At 39.8% G+C, this 22,445-nt stretch overlaps 1 protein-coding gene and 1 long non-coding RNA gene across 7 annotated transcripts in view; one reads left to right on the top strand and one right to left on the bottom strand.

Moving 5' to 3' along the window:
* Positions 1–15,423, bottom strand: part of LOC119508693 — a 56,290-nt gene extending 40,867 nt beyond the window's left edge. Inside the window, exons 1-2 of one of the 2 annotated variants that reach the window (XR_005211566.1) lie at positions 15,371–15,423; positions 3,027–3,135 (exon numbers count right to left, since the gene is read on the bottom strand). This is a non-coding gene — a long non-coding RNA (uncharacterized LOC119508693). Of the gene's footprint in view, positions 1–3,026; positions 3,136–15,292 lie in introns of both variants that reach the window. The other variant, XR_005211565.1, reaches the window with a different exon arrangement.
* A 76-nt stretch (positions 15,424–15,499) lies between these two features.
* Positions 15,500–22,445, top strand: part of MTDH (metadherin) — a 76,207-nt gene continuing 69,261 nt past the window's right edge. For 4 of the 5 annotated variants that reach the window (XM_037802360.1, XM_037802362.1, XM_037802363.1 and 1 more), the window contains exon 1: positions 15,503–16,222. In XM_037802360.1, coding sequence (XP_037658288.1) covers positions 15,842–16,222 — 381 coding nt within the window. In that variant the 5' untranslated portion in view covers positions 15,503–15,841. Of the gene's footprint in view, positions 16,223–22,445 lie in introns of all 5 variants that reach the window. The other variant, XM_037802364.1, reaches the window with a different exon arrangement.

The raw sequence follows: 22,445 nt of genomic DNA on the forward strand, positions 1-22,445 counted from the left end.
CTACTTAGTCCACCCAGGGACAAACCCAGTCCTGGTCCAGAATCAAAACATCCAAGCCAGCATGGCTCTCATGCAGGAGATGGCCAAGCCCCGCACTCCCTCACCAGCTGCTGAGGTTCTGATACTCCCAAATTGTCCAGAGCAGAAAAGTATCCTGCAACTTCTTTTCCCTACTGAGCTGGGACTCCTGACCTTTTTGATCACCTCTTCCTCCATTGGACCCAGGCTGGGACCATGATACTCCACCCTTCCTGCACTTCACTTGTTCTCAAGCTGTGCTCTTCTTCCTCTTCCTGGGCAGGGCTGACGGTGCCTCAGCAGAGCACCAGGAGGAGACTAGAGAATGCTGCTCCCTCCAGAGCTGCTCTAGCTAAGGTGGACACTACTGATGCCCGAGAACAAAGTCATCCCTACACACAAAGTCAAGCACTTTATACAGTTCAATGGGGAAGCACTGCCTAGGAAGTATGAATCCCATCACACTGTACTCTAACTGAAAGCTTGGCTATTCAAAGCTGCTAGCTTTCTAAGTAATGCTGATTCTGCCATAAAATTTCAGAACAAGCCAGAAATTTCCATTTAGGTAGGTTGTTCCCTATTTTCATACAAAGTATGTGACTTTAAATGAATTCAAAAGCCAAATGGTTGGAAGTCAAACAATAGACTTGTAAGTTATAAGGAGAGCTTCCACTGCCAAGACCCAAGAGATACAGAAAGTGCTTATTACTTAATACTTCACTTTTGACCTAACTTTTGATGACATATTTTCAGCATTTTACTGATGATGCATAATTTTGCTTTCATTTTTTTTTCTTCACAGTTGAATATGCAGTCAACCAGCTTAGCTCAATGAGCATTCATTTGATACTGAAAAATCACAACTTTTGGCATGCCATATCCATACTTCCCACATTTCCATAAGAAATAGAACCCCAAGTTTTAGTGAGGCATATTTCCCTGCCACTCCTGTGTCTGAGTGTGGCCATGTGACTAAGTTCTGGTCAACAGGATGTAAGCAAAAATAGTGCATCCAACTTCTGGATTGTGCTCTTTAAATGGAAGATATCTTCTTATTCTACTCTTTATCCCACCTTGTTGCTTGGAATTTAGACATGGCGGCAAGCCGTCTTGAATCAAGCAGAAGAGGCTAATATTTTAGAGATACTGGAACCAAAGAATATAAGGAGCAGACATAGCAGCATTATGTGAGAAATGAACCAGATTTTTAAATGAGAAATAAAACTCTATCTTGTTTAGATTTCTGCAAGTTTTTGTTAAAGCAGCTGAATCTGTATCCTAATTGAAACACCTTGAAATTTCAATTCAATTGTATAACATTTAGAATTTATGCTTTCTGTTACTAGTTGCTATTTCATTTTTGCTAAAGGCAAAAAACAACACAACATTTAAAGAATTTCATAAATTTCTGACAAAACGGGATGGTAACTTTGAAAAAACTGACAGACATTAGTCTCATGCAATAGTTCAAAATGGTCATTTTATCAGCTGATAACAAAAGTCCAAATTCAGTGAACAAACCCTATACTCAAAGTTATGAATAATGCTATCCACCCATAAAGAACATTAACAAACAGTCTGTTAGGGAGTGTGCCTCAATGTTAAATTTGGTTCCTAGCTTCTCAGGGCAGCAAGGGGGAAAGCTAGAAGAAAGCATTCCAATTATTCAAAATAAACAAATAATTTCCTGGTACTAAATCCTGTTAGCAGATGTATTCAGATTACTCTAAATCAATATTTAACTATCTTTTTGAGTTTCCATTTTAAAGATGGCTAAGAATATTTGTTCAGAGGAGAAAATGGACATAGTCAAAAAGTTTCTGATATAAACTGAGATTGTTGTAACTACAAACTCTTTCAGAAAGAAGATTGTTATTAGATGCAAATTTCAGTTCACAAATAACTCAGCTAAAGAACTAAGTGAGAAAGAAAGTTTTGAGTTATTTCTCTTTGAATTATAAAGACAAGGAAGCAGTCAGAAAAAAAGGAAATAATCTTAAAATAAAAAAACACTAGTGCGCAATATGACCATAATTTTTCATTTCTACTGTGACTACCACAGCTTAAATAAAACAGTAAAGGCAGAGGTCATATTGTTAGAATGGGAGAGGAAATGTGTGTTTCTAGTCCTTATAATTCTCTCTGGGCTACTAAAATAGAGTGAGAGTGCAAAGTAAGAAAATAGGAGTCCTGAATGTTGCTGGAGAAAGAAGAAAGAACACAGCCTTCACAAAACCCTTAAGGAGCATGTGGGACAAGCTATGAGGAATTCCAGTTTCACAAACTGTGAATAACTCCTAAGAGGTATACTAATTCAAAATTAGGATTTGTAGTAACAAACTAACTTTTTTTGACTTTCCTGTTTTCACTAATGGTACAGTGATCACCATGCTACTTAATCACAAAATCCCTGTCACCCATGACTCCTCCCTTCCCGCCGTCCCTGCTTCTTATTGTCTGTCACTCATTGGCACCCTTGCTCTCCATTTCCACCACCACAAAGTACTGGCACTTGGCACTTCACTTCTTAGACCACCGAAACTGCCTCCTTCCTACCCCACCCGCCAATCTACCACATTCATTGCTTTATTCATTCAACAAACATTTATAAATACCACTAGGGACAGCAGTAGGTGCTAGGGGTGCCACGGTGAACAAGTCTGACACCCTTCCTGCTCACATGGAGCCGATGTTCTAGCAAGAGATGCTAGGAAATTAATCTAACACATTATTTTCATGATATTTGTGTCTTCAAAGACTCTACAGAATAAATCCCAGATCTTATCCAGTAACTCTTGCTAACCCAACACTTAGGCACTAATCTCCAATACCAGTCCTCAGCTTCAGTCTAGTAAAATTCTCCAAAGACATACCACTTCTTTTCTATTCCAAACCCTCACTCAAGTTGTTCCTCATCACTACTACACCTGACTGTTTTATAGAGAACTTCCATTAGTTTCCCATCTGCTAAAATAAATACCATACACAATAGGAAATTATTGACTCACAGTTTTGAGGCTAGAAGTCCAAAATCAAGACATTGGTAAAGCAATGCTTTCACTCTGAAGACTGATGTTCCAGGGCTGGCTGCCAATGATCCTTGGGTCCTTGGCGTTCCTGTCACATGGCAAAGCACCCTAATTAAATTGGCCCTCATCTTAACTAAGAATAACATCTTCAAAAGGTCCTTATACAATGGTTTGACACCCGCAGGAACAGGGATTATTTGTTTGCAATTCAATTTTATCGAGATATATTCACACACCATACAATCACCCAAAGTGTACAATCAGTAGTTCACAGCACTACCATATAGTTGTGCATTCATCACCCCAATCTATTCTTGAAACATTTTCCTTGTACCAGAAAAAGTGAAAATAAATATTAAAAAAAAGTAAAAAAGAACATCCAAATCATCCCCCCCACCCCACTTTTCATCTAGTTTTTTGTCCCCATTTTTCTACTCATCCATCCATACACTAGATAAAGGGAGTATGATCCACAAGGTTTTCACAATCACACTGTCACCCCTTGTAAGCTACATTGCTATATAATCATCTTCAAGAGTCAAGGCTACTGGGTTGCAGTTTGACAGTTTCAGATATTTACTTTTAGCTATTCCAATGCATTAAAACCTAAAAAGGGTTATCTATATAGGGCATAAGAATGTCCACCACAGTGATCTCTCAGCTCCATTTGAAATTTCTCAGCCGCTGAAACTTCATTTCGTTTCATTTTGCATCCCCCTTTTGGTCAAGAAGATGTTTTCAATCACATGGTGCTGGGTCCAGATTCATCCCTGAAAGTCATATCCCACGTTGCCAGGGAGATTTACACCACTGGGAGTCAGGTCCCACATAGGGGGGAGGGCAGTGAGTTCACCTGCGAGCTTGCCCAGCCAGAGAGAGAGGCCACATCTGAGCAACAAAGAGGCACTCAGGGGGAGACTCCTAGGCACAATCATAAGCAGGTTTAGCCTCTCCTTTGCATAATGAGCCTCAAAAGGGCAAGTCCCATGATAGAGGGCTCGGCACATCAAACTGCCAGTCCTCCATGTTTGTGAGAACATCTGCAACAATCCAGGTGAGGAAGCCCAAGACCTCTGCATCTTCCCCCAGCTTCTCAGGGGAACCCTGCATATATATTTTTATTCTCTGCCCAAATTACTTTGGGATGTGTCTCTATTTCAACTAACCTATACAAACCTATTAAAAGTTTGTAATTATGGTATTTGAACAAACTGTAGGGGTTAAATTGTTTAGGAAATATAGATCTTGCACCAACTAAACATCTCTTCCTTTGGTCTAACATGGAATTTGAAGTTTTAAAACACAGTCAGTATTGTCCTTTACCCTTTGGCCTAATTTGCCCTAGCCCTAACCACATTTGCTTCATTCATATCTCTAGTTGAAGTTTGGAGTCTTTTTCAGCTTTTTTTAACAGTTGCTATATGTTCTAATACTGACATCCATATCTGCTAAGTTCTAACTCTGAGTTTCAGGTGTCACACAGATACCCAAAGTTCCAGGGATCAATCAGGTTATACATAAAGGGATAAGCATCTCGGAATCTGGAGATAGCCATTATAATTCAGGAATAGATGTGACTGCTGTAAGAGCTTACAATCTACGGACCATTACAATGAGCGTTCCCCCAAAAATCTGTGCTCTAAGGTTCAATTCTGAGTTTACACATTGTAGTTAGTCCATATTGGTGAGGCATTATAGTGTTTGCCTTTTTTTCTGGTGTAGTTCACTCAAAATGCTGTCTAAAGTTTCCATTCACCTCACCGCGTGTCTCACAGCTTCACTCCTTCTCTCAGTTGCTCAATATTCCATTGTATGCACACACAACAGTTTAGCATTCTGTTCTTCAGTCAACATATTTAGGCCACCTCCACCCATTGCAAATCATGCATACTCTCTCCATTAACACCAATGTGCAAATGTCCATTCATGTCCCTGCTCTCAGATCCTCCAAGTAAATGTTCCCTAATGAGGTAGCAGGACCTTAAGGCACCCACATACTTAGCTTTGTGTGGAACAACCCCACTGTCCTCCAGAAAAGCTATACCATTCTATTTCCTAACAGAAGTAAATATGTACATTCCTCTCTCCATGTTTTCACCAGGACTTTTATCCCTGTTTATATTTTTCCAGATAATTTTATACAGCTATATTCACATACCAGTGTACAATCAATTGTTCATAGTATCATCATACAGTTGTGCATTTATCACCACAGTCAGTACTTTAACATATTGATTACTACAAAAAAAAAGGTTTTTTAATGAATAATAAAAAAGATAATAAAAAGAAAAATAAAATATCATACAATACAATAGTAGGGTCAGACAACACCACCACTACCAACAATCCCACATCCCTCCCTTATATTCCCCTCATACACATTTAGCTTTGTTATATTGCCTTTTACATTTAATGGAAGCATATTACAATGTTACTGTTGACCACAGACTCCAGTTTGCTTTGATTATATTTTTTCCACAATACCATCCCCTTTCTAACACTCTGCATGGCTGACAAACATTTGTTTTCCCACATGCAAGAACAGTTTTATATTTGTACATTTAGTCACAATCATTGACCACTCCAGTTTTTGCTAAGTTAAAAAGTCCAACAGGGATTATTTTAAGAATGTTTTTTCTGGGGTATGTAAGTCAACTTACCACAGAACTCCATTATTCCTTAGAACATAACTACTGGAGAAGTTTGCAAATACCTGTCTCAGATCTTCCTGCCTATAAATGAAGTCTGCCTATTTGGAAGAGGAGGCTATAACTAAAGCACTAAGAGATGATTTCCTTATTCTACCTGCAGGCAAAGTACACAAAGGGAACTAAACAACTTCTTAGGAACAGGAATCATAAAGTAACTATATAACTTGATAAATTTACATCTGCCCAGCACTTTATGGTTAATGAGGACTTCCACATTCATCGATTTCGTTTGATACTCACAGAGAAAAGTAGGAAGCTGACACTGTCTTGGCCAAAACTAGATTCAATTATGAAAGATTATTTTTAAGTAATTAGGTGAACCATAGTATAGTTGTCTTAATTTTTCCAAGAAAATAATGTCTTAACATATTTATCTGAAAATGGTATGTTATCTACCAAAAATGCCCTTTTTTGGTAAAAGTTATAGGTTTGTACCAAAGCAATTTGAAGCATTTACATATATTCACAAAATGGCTGATTGGAACTAGGAGTCACAACATAGACAAAATGAATTTATCCAAACAGTAACCATGCCTGCAATTCACACGTACTATATTCTAAGAAGAAAAAGCTCAATGAGTTCAAGTAGTTTGTAAAATTTAAGATTTTTTTTAGATCTAGCAAGACAATGTTGGAGTAATAAATTAGCAAACTGCCAAATTTTATATTTTATTTTACATTATCAATTCTTTGTAAATTTTTGAGTATCTGAGGCTACTAATTTGCATAAATACTTCAGTATTTTCAGTAATGATAGCTGATTCCTTTCTGCTCAGCCACCAGAATAACAACTTGTTTTTGCAGACATTAGGTCTCAAATGAGATCTGGGATATTATTTTTTCCTCTCTTCCAGGAAAGTCTACTTATTGCCTTCTAAATAAGCTTTTCTTTTAGTAATAAAGGTTTCACAGCTTTAGAAATGCATCTTTAAAATTTGACTGAAGAGGAGGCAGCAATATGATGGCATAGAGAGGAGTGGAAGTTAGTTAATCCCCCTGGAACAACTAATAAACAAGTAGGAACAACTAGTAAATAATCTGGAATAACTGCTGGGGACAACCATGACTGTCCACACATCATACACCAACCTGCACTGGGAGGAATGCCTGAGATCACAGCATAAAATCTGTAAGTAAGAGCTGTGGAAACGCGCTGGGGGCCCCCTCACCCCACAGCAGGCCGAACTGCAAAACCTCACGGTGGGAGAAAGCAGCACTCTCTGAACAAGCAAATATACCTCAGTCCAGCTCCAACTGGGGTCTTAATTAACAAATGTGGACTGCTGAATACAAGCTACAAATCCCCAACAAGCAGGCAGAGGCTTTTAGTGATGACTGACCTTAAAGAACCAGAAGACTCATCTGTCCCAGGATGGGGAGCCCAGAAGACAGGTGTTACCTCTGGCCAACAAGTGAAATTAGGGGCCCATGGACTGGCTCTGAAAGGGGACTTTCTGTCCCTTTTTTGCTCGCTCAACCTAAGAGGCTCAGTGGAGAAAACCTCAGCCATTTTCAGTTCGCAACACTCTGACCCAGACAAGGGTAGAGATAGCAGAGTCAGAGAGACAAAGAAACTATTTAAATGATGGTGATAATTCCCTAGGGGGTGTATCTTCCCTAAGAGGAAGGAAGTGGTGCCCAGCTTTACTACCAGCCTTGCACTCAGAAGCAGACCCCAGAGTCTAGGGGATAACAGTCAAAACAGAAACTAAGGGGGCCTCACCTCCTTACACCAGTCAAGAATGACAGGCTGACAGGCACCACCTGCTGGGCAGATTAGGAAAAGCACAGTGGCTAGAGTCCTCACAGGGTGTGTCATACTTTTAAGACATACCCTCAGGGAAACCTGATACTGAATATTGCCCCTTTCTGAGACCTGAGCCCTTTCTGGTCTGGGAAAACCTGATTGCAGTAACCAAGGAAACCAGAGGCCTAGACAACAGAAAACTACAAACTACACTAAGAAAAACAAAGATATGGCCCAATCAAATGAACAAACTTACACTCAACTGAGATACAGGAATTGAAAAAACTAATGCTAAATCAATTCAACAAGTTTAGGGAAGATATGGCAAAAGAGATGAAGGTTATAATGAAAACAATGGTGAACATAAGGTAGAAACCGAAAGTTTGAAAAAACAACGGCAGAATCTATGGAAATGAAAGGCACAACACAAGAGATGAAAGGTGCAATGGAGACATACAACAGCAGATCTCAAGAGACAGAAGAAAACACTCAGGAACTGGAGAACATGACACCTGAAATCCTACACACAAAAGAACAGATAGGGAAAAGAATGGGAAATTATGAGCAACATCTCAGGGAATTGCATGACAACATGAAACGCATGAATGTACCTGTCATGGGTACCCCAGAAGGAGAAGGGGAAAGGAGCAGAAGCAATAACAGAGGAAATAATCAATGAAAATTTCCCATCTCTTAAGAAAGACATAAAATTACAGATCCAAGAAGCGCAGTGTACCCCAAACAGAATAGATCTGAATAGACCTATGCCAAGACACTTAATAATCAGATTACCAAATGTCAAAGGCAAAGAAAGAATCCTGAAAGCAGAAAGAGAAAAGCTATCCATCACATACAAAGGAAGCTTGATAAGACTATGTGTGGATTTCTGAGTACAAACCATGGAGGCAAGAAAGAAGTGCTGTGATATAGTTAAGATACTGAAAGAGAAAAACTGCCATCCAAGAATCCTATATCCGGCAAAACTGTCCTTCAAATGTGAGGGACTTTGACAAACAATGTGAGAGTTTGTGAACTCCTACTCTATAGGAAATACTAAAGGAAGCACTACAGGCAGATAAGAAAAGACAGAAGGGAGAGGTTTGGAACACAATTTTGGGTGATGGTAGCACAGCAATGTCAGTACACTGAACAAAGATGACTGTGAATATGGTTGAAAGAGGAAGGTTAGGAGCATGTGGGACACCAGAAGGCAAGAGGAAAGATAAAGACCGGGACTGTATAATGCAGTGAAACCTAGAGTGCTCAACAATTGTGATAAAATGTACAAATATGTTTTTATATGAGGGAGAACAAATGAATGTCAACCCTGCAAGGTGTTAAAAAGAGGGTGGTATTGGGGAAAAAGATACAATCAATGCAAACTAGAGACTCTAGTTAACAGAAACATTGTATTATGCTTCCTTTAATGTAACAAAGGCAATATACCAAAGCTAAATGCCTGTAAGAGGGGGACATAAGGGGGGGTATAGGACTCTTGGCATTGGTGATGTAGTCTGACTCTTTTATTCTACTTTAGTTTAATTCTTTCTTTTCTTTGTTGCTTTTAGCTGTCATCTTTTTTATTTCTTTTTCTTTTGTCTCTTTACCTTCTTTGATTCTTCCTCCTTCTTTAAGGAAGAAATGCAGATGTCCTTTTTTAGATAGTGGTGATGCTGGTGAACACATAAATATGTGACTATACAGGGAACAATTGATTGTTTACTTAGGATGGAATGTATGGTATGTAAACAAAACTGTCTTTAAAAAAAAAAGGAAATTGATGAAGAAACCGTGAGGGCAGTAAACTGGGTGAAATAAGTTAGACACATAAGGACAAGTATTGCAGGGACTCACTGATATGAACTAATTATAATATGTAAACTCATAGACATGAAATATAAGTTACTAGGATATAGAACAAGGCTAAAGAATGGGGAGCAGTTGTTTATTATGAGCAGAATGTTCAACTAGGTTGAACAAGTGTTTGGAAATGGACAGAGGTGAGAGTAGCACATTGTGAGAATAACTAACAGTGCTGAATGGTGTGTGAATGTGGTGGAAAGGGTAAGCTTAGAGTCACGTATGTCACCAGAAGGAAAGTTGGAGGTTAAAAGATGGGAATGTATATAACAGTGAATCTTATGGTGGACAATGTTCGTGATCAACTGCACAAATATTAGAAGTATCTTTCATGAACTAGAACAAATGTATGACACTATAACTAGAAGTTATAATAGAAGGGTATATAGGAAAAAAAACATACCTATTGCAAACTATGTACTACAGTTAGTAGTGTTTTAACATTCTTTCATCAATAGTAACTAATGTACTATATACCATTGGGCTGCTGGACTGAGGGGCTTAGCTCCTTGCCACATGTGCCTCTCCCACATGGCAACTTGCTTCATCAAAGCCAACAAGAACAGTTTGCTAGCAAGATAGAAGTGAGAATCTTTTGTAATCTGATAACAGAAGTGAGATCCCCTCACTGTTGAGGTGCTCTATTGGTTAGAAGCAAGTTTCTTAAGTGATTGAGATTGCATAAGGCCATGAATCCCAGGAAGCAGGGATCACAAGGAGCCGTTTTAGAAACGACTTACTACAGTTCACCCACTGGTCCCTAATAATTCACATCACTTCCACATGCAAAACACATTCACCTTCTGCTAAGGTCTCTGAGAGTCTCATCCCCTTATAGCATCTGCTCAAAGTCCAGAATCTCATCATTTAAATGAAGACTAGATGTGGATGAGGTTCCCAAGTATGGTTTGTTAATTACAGCTCATGGAGCATATTTCCTCTCAATCTGTGGATCTGTGAAACTAGAGACAAGTTTTATGCCCCTCTCCCCCACCATACATATAATGATGGGATAGGCTAAGGAAAGTAGCCAAACTCATTCCTGTTCAAAAGTGGGGTGGGAATGGGAGGTAAAAGGAGAAGTGAACTATAGAAATTCCGAAATCTACATGGGCAAACATGAGAAGTTCCTTGATTAGGTTTCTCAGACTAATTCCCTGTGGCTCTTGGCTCTACCTTCTGGGCTCCTGGAACCTTCGGAGTTTTCCCTCCTATTTCAAGAAAAGCAGTATGTTTGCCACTGAGTATTTTTTTCAGCCTGCTTCCTGACAGTAGAATTTTGAGAATTCAACACCTTTTCATTTTCTGCTCTCTGTTCCTTTCCAAACTGGCAGTGTTTTAGGTGATACAATTTTCTCAAAAACTCTGTGTGCCCTCTGTGAATTTCATCAGGGTTCAGCAAATTAGAACAAAGCCATGCCCCCAAATCACTTTAGGTAAGACTTTCTCTGTCCTGTGCTTCTATTAATTTTGCTGAGAACCAATGCTCTTAAACTTCATGTAACAGAAGACCTATAGTTTGATTAAGAAGTTCCTCAAGGCACACCTTAATCTCTTTCATAGGTCCTTCATCTGATTGAATACTCTGATCCTTTTACCTTTCTGAGGTTTTAACAAAAGATTGTACAGTCACTCTCCGATTTTTCTCTATGCCACTTTTTCTGACAGTGCTCAGAAGCCATTTCTTAATTTCAGCATCTTTTACCTTCTGAAGAAGCTGATATTTTCAAAATCATCAAATCCTGTTTCATTTTATTTCATAGTTCTTTCCTCAATTTATCTTTCTCCTCTCACATTTTCCTAAAAGCATCAAGAAACCCAGTGACATCTTCAATACTGTGCTTGGAAATCTCGGCAGCTACATATTCAAATTCATTATTTACATCATTCTGCTTTCCCCATAATTGCAAGAGACTATTTTGCTAAGTTTTCTGTCATTACACAACAAAGACGCCCTTTTCTTCAGTTTCCAAAACTTCCCTCACTTCCTTTTGAACCCTCACTGGCAGTGTCTTTAAAATCCGTATTTCTACTAACTCTGTTCAAGGCAATTTAGGTTTTATCATGCTCCTCAAAATTCTCCCAGACTCTGACCACTGTTTGGTTTCAAAGCCACTCCCACATTTTTAAGTATTTGTTACAGCAGTACCCCACTACCAGGTACCAAAATACCAAAGTTAGTTATCTATTGCCACATAACAATATCACCACAAATTTAGTGGCTTAAAACAATACATATTTATTATCTCACAGTTTCTGTGGGTCAGGAGTCTGGGCACAGCTTAACTGACGTTCTGCTTTAGGGTCTCTCACAAGGTATTGGCTAGGACTGGGGTCTCATCCGAGGCTCAAGTGAGGAAGGATCTACTTTCTAACTCATGTGGTTGTTGGCAGGATTCAGTTCTTTGAGGGCTGTTAGACAAAGGGTTTCTTGCTGGCTGCTGGCAAAAGGCTACCCTCAGTTTCCTGCCACATAAGCCTCTTCTATGAAAACTTACTTCAATAAAGCCAGCGAAGAAGAGAGAAAATAGAGTCTGCTAGCAAACGGGAACCACAACCGTAAGTAACATAATCACAGAATTATCATCCTATCATCTATTACCATATTTTTTGGTAGAAGCAAATCACAAACAGGAGGCAGGAATAACTGGGGCCATCTGAGAGGCTTTCCTCCACAAAGTACTAACTGATGCCTTCAATTAGAGATATATCTCTGTTTGTATCATGAGTAAATAGCTATTAGTCTTTCTATTCATATTAATATAAACTATTCTTTCAATATATTCTGAGCACCTACCATGTCAGGCATTAAGCTAAGTACAGGGTATACAATAGGGGGCAAAAAGAGACGCAGCTTCTGCTCTCATGTCAGAGGGAGAGAGAAAATAATAATTACATGGATAAACATGAAATTACAATTTTGAAAAATACTATGAAAGTTCATGTTGCTATGAAAATATGTAACATGAGGACATGACATGATGTAGGGATTGGGTATGACTTCTAGGAGAACATAACATTTAATTTGAGATAGAAAGAGTGAGCAGGAATTACTAGGAAAAGTAAGGAAATGAATTCCATGCACAAGAAAGAGCAAATGCAAGGGGTTTGTGACAGTAGAGAACATACTATGATTGAGGAATGAAAAATGTGGGAAGAGCAAAGAAACCAAGAGGTACCTCCAACTCTGATCTCTCCTCTGGGGTCCACACCCATCTATCTACTTGCCTATTTGGTATTTCCACCTGGATATTGTGTATTCCTCAAAATCAATATGCATAAAACCAAGCCACTAATCTTTGCTTGCCAAACTCAGTTTTCTCCCAGTATTCCCCATACCAGTGAATGGCATTCACCATCTATCCAATTGGAAGTGAGAAACCTAGAAATCATTCTTGCTAATCCCCTCTTCTTCAATCCCTTATCAGAAGAGGCAGACAATAGACTATGTAGCCATTAAAAATAATACTGTATGAGGATATTTATTGTGCAAACCTGTAAAAAACTGCTTTTGTAAATTAACATCAAGGACATAGTGTTGAAAAGCCTTGTTCTCTAAAATCGTAGATGGACAAAAACTTTGAAATCCCATCAGTGAGTATGAAACATCCATTCTTGTCTGCCAATTCTGAGTCATGTGGGTCACTTAAAAAAAAAAACAACAGAACTGCTTTATTGAAGTATGACTGACATACATTAAACTGCACATATTTAAAGTATACAATTTGATAAGTTTTCACATACATATTTGGCCATAAAATGTATCACCACCATCAAAATAGTGAACACATCTATCACTCCCAAAAGTTTCCTAGCACTTTGCAATTCCTCCCTCCTACCTCTTCTTGCTCTTCCCCAAACCCCAAGTAACCACTGATTTGCTCTCACTATACGTTAGTTTGCATTTCCTAGTTTCATATAAATGGAACCATACATTATATACTCTTTTTTGTCTGGTTTCTTTCACTCAGCGTAAATTTGATGAGGTTCATCCATATTGTTGCATAGTCCATTCCTTTTGAGGAGTAGTAGATTGTATGGTTATACCACAATTCATTTATCCATTCCACATGGATCACTTTGACTCCCAGAAAAAGCCATCTTTACTTCCATCCCAGGTGAAGAGCTTCAGGTTAGGGGTTGCAGAAATATTTAATGTTTATTTTAGTTTTGCTATTTCCAAGGAATTAGGATTATTGGTCTACTTCTCAAGCCAGGCCTGATAGTCTCCCCTTCACACATGATTCTGCTTTGTGTTGAGTCTTTCAAAACATTGCTTCATTTAAATTTTATCTAACTCCAACCTGCCACAAGTTAATAAACCTAACTTCACGTGACTACAGGTATGTTCCCAGTGGGCTTTATCAAATGAGTTTTATCAATTGACACTACCTTAAGAGCAACACAGTAGTGTATGACTCCATTTTTGTTTTTAAAATATAAATACATGGAAAGATAACTAGAACATTATATATGAAAAATTAGTGTCTCTATATGGTGATACCATTAACATTTTTGTTTTTAAGGTTAAAGGGCAATTATGGAAAGAAGTTAAGAGGAAAGGTAATATATCTGAATCAATACTTGCTAGGCTGCCAAAGGAATGGGCAAACAAACCCGTCTACTATTACTGCAATAGTGTAATTCATAAATCCACAGGTGTTAGCCTAGAATAATCAATGGAACTTCTTAGGAAAATCATGAACACTTCTTATTTCTGGAACCAAGACATAAGTAGGACTATAATTCTAATTTCACAAATATAAATAGAACTTGGAACCTTTTGGAGTTTAAGCAGATCACAATGACAACTTCTAAGTTTTGGGCCTTGTAATTTAATCTTTATAAATCTGCTTAAGCTTTCCAAAAGTAGTAGTTTATTTTTATTATTTACAAAACTCCCTTCTATCCATTAATCACAATGTGCATTCCAATGCTGTTGCAAAGTAGGTCAAAATATTGCTTAATACATTTTTGGCACTGGGTACTTATTAAAATTCCTACCAATTTTATTCTTTGAGAAAGCCTGTGTTTTAGTTCATTTAAGACAATTTTTTACATGCTAATTATCATTTAATAATAGAACACTGAGTTTTCTTATGGTAAAATGGAATTTAAAAACCCTAGGCAAAACAATTTCTCTTGTAGTAATCAATATGTTCAAGTGCTGACTGTGGTGATAAATGTACAACTTCATGATGATACCATGAAAAAAACAAAAACAAAAACAAAAACCCTAGGCAGACTTCAAACATCTTTATAATTGAAACCTGAAAAGGCTCTTCATTTCCTTCTTAGAGCTTCCTGGTGAGCAAATGGTCAACAGTGTAGCATTTTTGGAAACTCCTTTTGCAGTGTTGTATAAAGCTTAAAAGGAAACGCAATTAGAAGCTATTTCTGCCTGTAAATACAATCTAATGTGCTTCTCTCATTTCTTATTAGAGCTACAATTAGGAGGAAAAGAATAATGCCTCCCACGGGCTTTCCAGCTTTTGAATTCTGGGGAGTAACAGTGAGAGCAAGAGTGAATGAGCGAAACGATGCGAACACGCCCAAACCAGCTTGGCAAATGGTAAGCACGCCATATGTGTTAGTTGGCCCTGAAGAAAAATATCCAGTTTGTGAATTAAACGCAGGCTGAAGAAGAAAGGTGCCCGCCTGACTTAACTGAGCCCACTCTGGAAGTGACCCTAGGACCGGTGACCCTGGGAAGCAAAAGCCGTTTCCATCCCACCTCCAGAAAAAGGGGAAAAAAAAAAAAACCTACTACCGGGGTGACTTTGACCTAGACCCTATAACCCAATTCATTGCTCTTCACCCTGCTCCTGCCCGCCCACGGGGCTTCCTCGAGAGCTCCTCCCCGGACTCATTCAAAGCGCCACGTCCTCTGGCTTCTGGAGCCTACCCACCCCGCGGAGGTTTCCTACCGTAAACCCCTCCCAGCCTCCAGGCCAGAGCCACCTGGTCCTCAGACTCCGCGCCTCTGTTAGGCCCGAACTACTCACAGCCAATCGCAATCGCAGCTCCTTCGCTGGAGTGGCTGCCTCCCGACCTGGCCCCGCCCCCCAAGAGCTACCCCTTGCGCCCCGCCCGCTCGCGCTCACGTGACCTGAGACCCTCCCCGTCGTACCCCGCGCTAGGCGTGGATCCCGGCCGGAGCCGCCATTGTTCCGCCGAGGGAGGGCAGTGGGACTCTGCCGCTGGCGCCGAGACGCCGCTTAGCGGCCGCCACTGGAGAGACTCTCCCCTCTCCCCCCCACTCCTCCTGGTGGCAGCGGAGTGAGGCCGACTAGGGGGAACCTGGGAACCCCCTCTCCGCTTCCTGCGGTGGCAGCGGCCGGTTCCCGGCTCTGGCGCGAGGAGCGGCCGCGATGCGCTCAGTCTGAGGCTGTCAGGCCTGGCGCTTCCTTCCCTTGACTATCCCACTGCGTCTCTACGCCCTAGTCTTCCTGCGAGTCTCTCTGACTGGAGGGAAGATGGCTGCACCAAGCTGGCAGGACGCGCTGGCCCAGCAGGCTGAGGAGGGCTCTGCCCGACTGCGGGAAATACTCTCGGCCGGCCTAGGCTTTCTGCGCACCGAGCTGGGCCTCGACCTGGGATTGGAGCCGAAGCGGTATCCGGGCTGGGTAATCCTGGTGGGCACGGGCGCGCTGGGTCTGCTACTGCTATGCTTGCTTGGCTACGGTTGGGCCGCGGCTTGCGCTGGCGCCCGCAAGAAACGGAGGAGCCCGCCCCGCAAGCGGGAGGAAGCAGCAGCAGCGCCGGCTACGGCCCCGGACGACCTGCCCCTGCTGAAGACTCTCAGAAGCGAGGAGCAAAAGAAGAAGAACCGGAAGAAATTGCCCGAGAAGCCCAAAGTGAGTAAGGAAGGAGCGGCAGTAGAAAAGGGGCGAGGGGCCGGTGTAGCCGGTCGGCGTAAGAGACCCTTGAGTGGAAGGCCGAGCCCCAGCCGGGATGGGAAAAGAGTGAGGTTAGTCGAGAGCGGAGACGCAGATCTCCCAAGGTGGAGAAGGTGATAGTTGGACAGGTTACTTGGGGAATGGTGGGACTAAAGAAATACGGGACGAGTAAGGAAGGCCAGTTTGGAGGAAGGAAGTTAGAAGGTTTGGGATATGTTTATAAATAAAAGATCCCAGAATTTTAATCCATTTTCCGGAATCTCGACTGCCCGAAAAACAACCATCCTTCTTTGAGGCCTGCAGGGTAGCCTACATGTGGAGGGTAATAGGTGGTATTCTGGAAAAACTGCGCCTGGAAGACAGGTGCCATCTCAAGTCACAGTGAGACGGTAGCCAGTGGAAGGAATACGGTGACCTAAAACTTCGGGGCTTACAGAGGATTAAAGGTGCCCAGATCTAGACGCGCTTCCATTTTAGTTAGGACTGTTAAAGGGAAATGGTTGCTCACTCTTGTTCTGTTGAATGTGGCCCACGGAATCCTAACCTGGAGCAAGAGGGAGTTGGTTACCTGATATACTTTGGTACTTAGCCCTATGAGAGAAAGCTAAGGCAGGTTCAGTGAACTTGTTGACCCCGTGGAGTGGGAGGTTTTTGAAATAGAGTGAAAGGCTATGACAGAGCAGAATGGTGCAGGCTGAGAGGGATTCAGGTACTGGTTTACTAGACCACGTGTGGAAATGCAGAGTGTGTCACTTCCGTTTTATCATGCCTTCATGTTTTATTTCTACATTCTTTATTACAGTTTTCCCATGGTTCTCTCATTGTATCTTTCATAGTTTTGTTTATTTTTCAATACTTACTTTACAGTTGAGCAAATTGAAGATATGGAGGATGTGCAGAATTAGAAATGACTTCTAACCTACTTGAAATCTGCTGAATTAAAGCTTTTCACCTTTTCAGTACAGTTCAGCCAGCCAGTATCAAAGCCCTTTTATGTGGAGTGTACTCCAGTGTTTGATGAACAGTGCAAGTTATACACACAGGAATTAGATTCAGTCACAGAAACTAGTAGGAGACAGGCAAATACAAAAAAATTTTAGTATTGAATAGACTGGCAAGTGTGATAGAGGTGTGTGTGAGCAGAGTGTTAGTGAAGTTTGGAGAAGGGGAGACTAATCCCACTGAAGAGATTTAGGAAAGTTATTGGAGGAAGTGGGATTTGAGTTCAAACTAAAGTAATTATATTACTAATTACTAATACTTTCTCCATGTGGGTAGTACTTTAAGCCAGGCAAAGAAAAAATAAAACTGATTTGGAGCATATATAATTGTATTAAATTTGTAGAGAGCTTCAAGAGCGGATTATCAAAAGTAATGTTACGGTGGAAATACAGAACCTGGCTGTGAAGTAAGGAAAGAAGCTCATCTTTGGAAAAAAAAAAAAAAAAAGCCACTTACATTAAGCCTAAGCCCGGTGTGGATGAAGCAGGTTGTGAGATTTTCAAGGCCCTATTTGGGATGTCTAGAATTTCAGATAGACTTGAGTAAAGAGACAGGTGCTCCAAGAGCCCATCTGAAGTGCATCATAACACTCAGATGACTCATCTGAAGAAGGAACACAGACTCCTGTGAATGCTCATCCTGTGAAAAGTGCTCATTAAACTTGGGGTCTGTTTCCTCTCCTCCTTTTCATTTGAGTTAAGGAAGGGGGGAATGAATAAATGAACCCTAGTATAGCTTTGGGGAGTGGAGAATGGGAAAACTGACTGACTGGTTGAATGTTAATTTGAGTTAAAAAGTATCTTTGCCTAGTAAGTGGTGAAGATGTATTGGAGAACTTTTAGGTCAGTCAACGTTTACAAAATTATAGCCTTCATACTTTGTAACCCTCAGTAAGTAGATTTTACATTACAGTATACACACATACAAACTGTTGTTTTTCTTGATGTTTGTGACCCACTAAATTGATTTTACATTTGACTGTTCAAGAGGGACCCACAGTTAAAAAATACTCTGCCTTATAAGGCTAAGACGTATAAGCTGTTTATTTAGAGCTCATTATATACCTTGCACCATGCTAAATATTTGCTTGTAGAAAAGAAGGATACTGCTTACAAATTGAAGGCAGTAAAAAGGAATACGATATTCATATGCCTCATTGTGAAGGGGATACAAAAGTAAAAGCTCAGTTTCTCCCCAGGGACTTTTTTTATTCCAGTTGTGGGAAAAAAGTATACTCACTTTAAAAAATTAGCAGTATAGTCATGTTATCGGCTGAAATGGGCTTGGAAATCCTAATTACTGAAGTTGGCTTTGAAAGTGGGTGGGGGAAGACTAGTTGGAGAGGCCAAAGAAACAGCAAAGGCTCAGGGGAAGAAAACTTATCTTGTCAGGCTGGCAGGAATGGGGAAATCTTACTCTATTTAGCTAATCTTGTTTATAAATTGAAGATCTTAGGTTAAAATACTGCAGGATTCCTCAAATTTGTTTTTCTTGACTACTTGCAATAGAGTTTCTTTGAATATTTGTTAAAATTTTGTAAGATTCCTGTGAGCCCCACCACAGATCTTATAAATTCAAAATCTCTGGAAATGAGTCTGGGAAATCTACATTTTAAACAAGTGCTCCCCATGAACCTTTACCTATCAGTTTGAAATCACTACAGGAATAGGGCCATAAGATCCATAGCATAAGCAAGATCTCTGAGTCAAGTTACATTTCATCTTATAATCCATTTTTTCATTATTCCATTGTTGTTCTGTACATTCTTCTGTACATTTCAGGATATACTTTCTCTGATTCGAATCACTTCAGTGATGTAAACTAACTAAAGTAAGAAAGAACATACCATGTGTTCCGGTTTGCTAATGCTGCCATTACGCAAAATACCAGAAATGGATTGACTTTTATAAAGGGGGTTTATTTGGTTACAAAGTTACAGTCTTAAGGCCATATAGTGTCCAAGTAACACCTTAACAAAGGGTACCTTCACTGAAGGATGGCCATTGGCATCTGGACATCCTCTGTTAGCTCAGAAGGCATGTGGCTGGTGTCTGCTTGCTCCTAGGTTGCATTACAAAATGGTGTTTTCCAAATTGTTGCTCTTGGGGCATTTTGTCCTCTCTTAGCTACAACTCCTCTTCAAAATGTCACTCTCAGTTGCTCTAAGGTCCTTGTCTGTGGACTCCTTTATATGACTCTGGTGATCCAATTAACACCCACCCTGAATAGGCAGGGTAACACGTCCATGGAAATTATTCAATCAAATGTTTCACTCGCAGCTGATTGAGTCATGTCTCCATGGAAACAAAGAACTCCAATCTAATCAACACTAATTCATTTGCCACACAAGATTGCATCAAAGAACATGGTGTTTTAGGGTACATAATACATCCAAATTGGCACACCATGTTACTTTAGGACATTTTGCTTAAATATTTTGTTTTCATTCTATTATTACATTATTTTTAGTTTTCTCTTAAATCATTCCAAATTTTGGAAGTCAAATTTTCAAAATTTGTTTCTAGTAGCTTGTTTTTATTTGGTGAATGTTTTAAAATCTTTACTTATTTGAACCTTTTTATAAGAATTTTTGAAATACTTAAATCAAAATTTTTTTTCCCCTAATAAAATCTTGTCATTGGTCTTTTAGGGCATGAATTGTAGTTTGTTCCCCCCCATAAAAGTGGTGGGGGGGGGGATCTTTTCACTGGGCTTATTTTTTGGCATTTTGGAAATCATTATTATCTAATAAATAGTTTCCATGACATCTAGCTCAATGTGCGTCCTTAATAGGCACTCAGCATATAACCAGGATCAACTGCAAAGAAAATTCTTTGCAGTGAACAAGGTATTTGTGTATTAGTGTGGGAATTTTCATAAAAATTTGCTGTTGTTTACTCATCAATATCTGCGAGCTCCTTGAAGAAAAGAGTAGTGTCTTCTTTTGTTTGCTACTATATAACCTTGGACTGTGCTTAAAATAATTATTAGATTTTTATATGTCCCACCAAAATATTTATACAATATATTCCTACTCTTAATCTTTGGTAAACAGCCATATGAGCCAGTTTTGAATTTTTAAAGTGGAAGATGACTGCCTCATCTGCTACTGCTTTCTTTCTCTGGCTATAATTTTGTAAGGTCCATCCTTACTGCAGCCAATAAATTCTTCTAATGGTATGCAGTGTCTTGTAGTCATTACTTCCATTCTAGTTTCACTATGGCTGCCCTACTTTAGGGTTTTATTACCTTTTGCTTCCAGTTTCTTTGTTGGCAGTCCATTCTACCTACTCCAGTTAGTTCAGTCTTTTAAAGCCCAGCCCTGATCATATGACTTTCATATGTACTTCTTCTCAGTAGTTTCCCCATCACCTATTGAATAAAATCCAAAGTCCATGACATGGCAGTTAAGCCTCTGCTTGATCTAACCCCACCTTAGATCTGTCCTCACCATTACCCCTAAGACAAGAAATTCTTCTGCTTGGCTAGATTTCTGTGACTCACTGTTCATAGTGTTTTCTTCTATTAGAAGGTCCTCCTTCCTGTCTTTCTTTCAGTTTCAAATTTTCCTTCAAGGCCCAGCTGAAAAGCTTTCCCCAGACTCCCACTCCCAGCTAGACTTAGTCTCACTCTTTTTATATCCTTGTAATGCCTGGTATAATGCTCTACATTTAGGGGAAACTATGCAGTTGTCATATTTGTACATTAAATGGTTGAATATAACAAAGTCATTGAACAAGTACCTGAGTGTTTGTTCCTTATTGTGTCAGCAGCATAGAGCACATTGTTAGTATGCTACACACAGAGAAGGTACATTATAAGTAACTATGGAATGAACAGATGAGTATATTAGTCTGTATCATACATACAAAAAGGTGCTAACTTTTGATGTACAGCTCGACAAGCAGTTACATAGGTAATTTCAAAAATTGTTATGGGTTATAGTTCCATAGTTCAGTTCTTTCCCCATTATACAATATAAGGTATATACACAAAGGTGAAGACCTTCAAAGCACAATTCAACAAGTAATTACAGAGCAAATTTCAAAGGATGTTATAGGTCACAGTTCTGCCATGTCACTTGCCTCCTTCCAGCTATTCCAACACCCCAGCATCTAAAAATATATATATATATAATATTTATATAAAGTTTCAGGATTCATAGACCTTTGTTAAATCTTAACCTGTTTTTTTGCCACCCCTTTTTCTCACTTAATTTCTTTCTCCATCTTTAGGGATGCCTAGGCAGTAAGCACGCTAACTTGTTTGTATTGAAAGGGGGTGCATCTGATTGTTGATCTTAAAGAAGCTGTTGCCTCTGGGTTTTAGGACTTGTCTGGTAAGGAACACTCTGGTGGATTTAAGTTTCTGAGAGATAAAACTTAGCGGGTGAATCTTTTATAGAATCTCAGGTAGGAACCTAGGTATTTGGGAACTACTTTTGGTAAGGGCATGGCATACTGTGGACATTTTGGTTGTTTTGCTGGAGCTTGCAGAAGAGAAACCTCCAGGATAGCCTCTCTACTCTGTTTGGGATCTCTCAGCCACTGTGGCCTCAGCTTGCTACTTTTCCTTTTCCCCCCTTTTGGTCAAGTAGACAATTCAGTCCATCATTGCCAGGGCCACATGCTTTCCTGGGAGTCATGTCCCATGTTGCCAGGGAGATTCATTCCCCTGGGAATCTTGTCTCTCATGTTGGGGGTGGGGAGCTAATGAATTTGTTTGCCAAATTGGGCTTAGAAAGAAAAAAGGCTGCATCTGAGCAAAAAAAGAGTTTCCCTGGCAGTATCTCTTAGGCATAATTGAGGAGTTCAGCCTCCCATTTACAACCCTAAATTTCACAGAAGCAAGCCTCAAGTCGAGGACTTGATTTATTAAGTAGTGGGTTCCTAATTTCACTTAATATATATTCTATTACAAAGTAAACGGTCAGTTTCTTACATATCTTCACTCATCATCACTCAACTTTAAGCAATTATCATAACATTATACATCCCAGAGCTCTTATCAGCTGCTAATTATTCATCCCTAGTATTAGTGTAGTGTTGCTGAGATATTCCTATTAAATACGGTGTTTAATATGTAACGGATAGTTTTTCCATACCACTCTGTTTTAACCCATATAGTCTAATCTTTAGATGGACCATTCCTCTGATCTCCAGAATCTCACGTCCAGGAA

This window comes from Choloepus didactylus, chromosome 14, assembly GCF_015220235.1.
Source record: "Choloepus didactylus isolate mChoDid1 chromosome 14, mChoDid1.pri, whole genome shotgun sequence".
Lineage (NCBI taxonomy): Eukaryota > Metazoa > Chordata > Mammalia > Pilosa > Megalonychidae > Choloepus > Choloepus didactylus.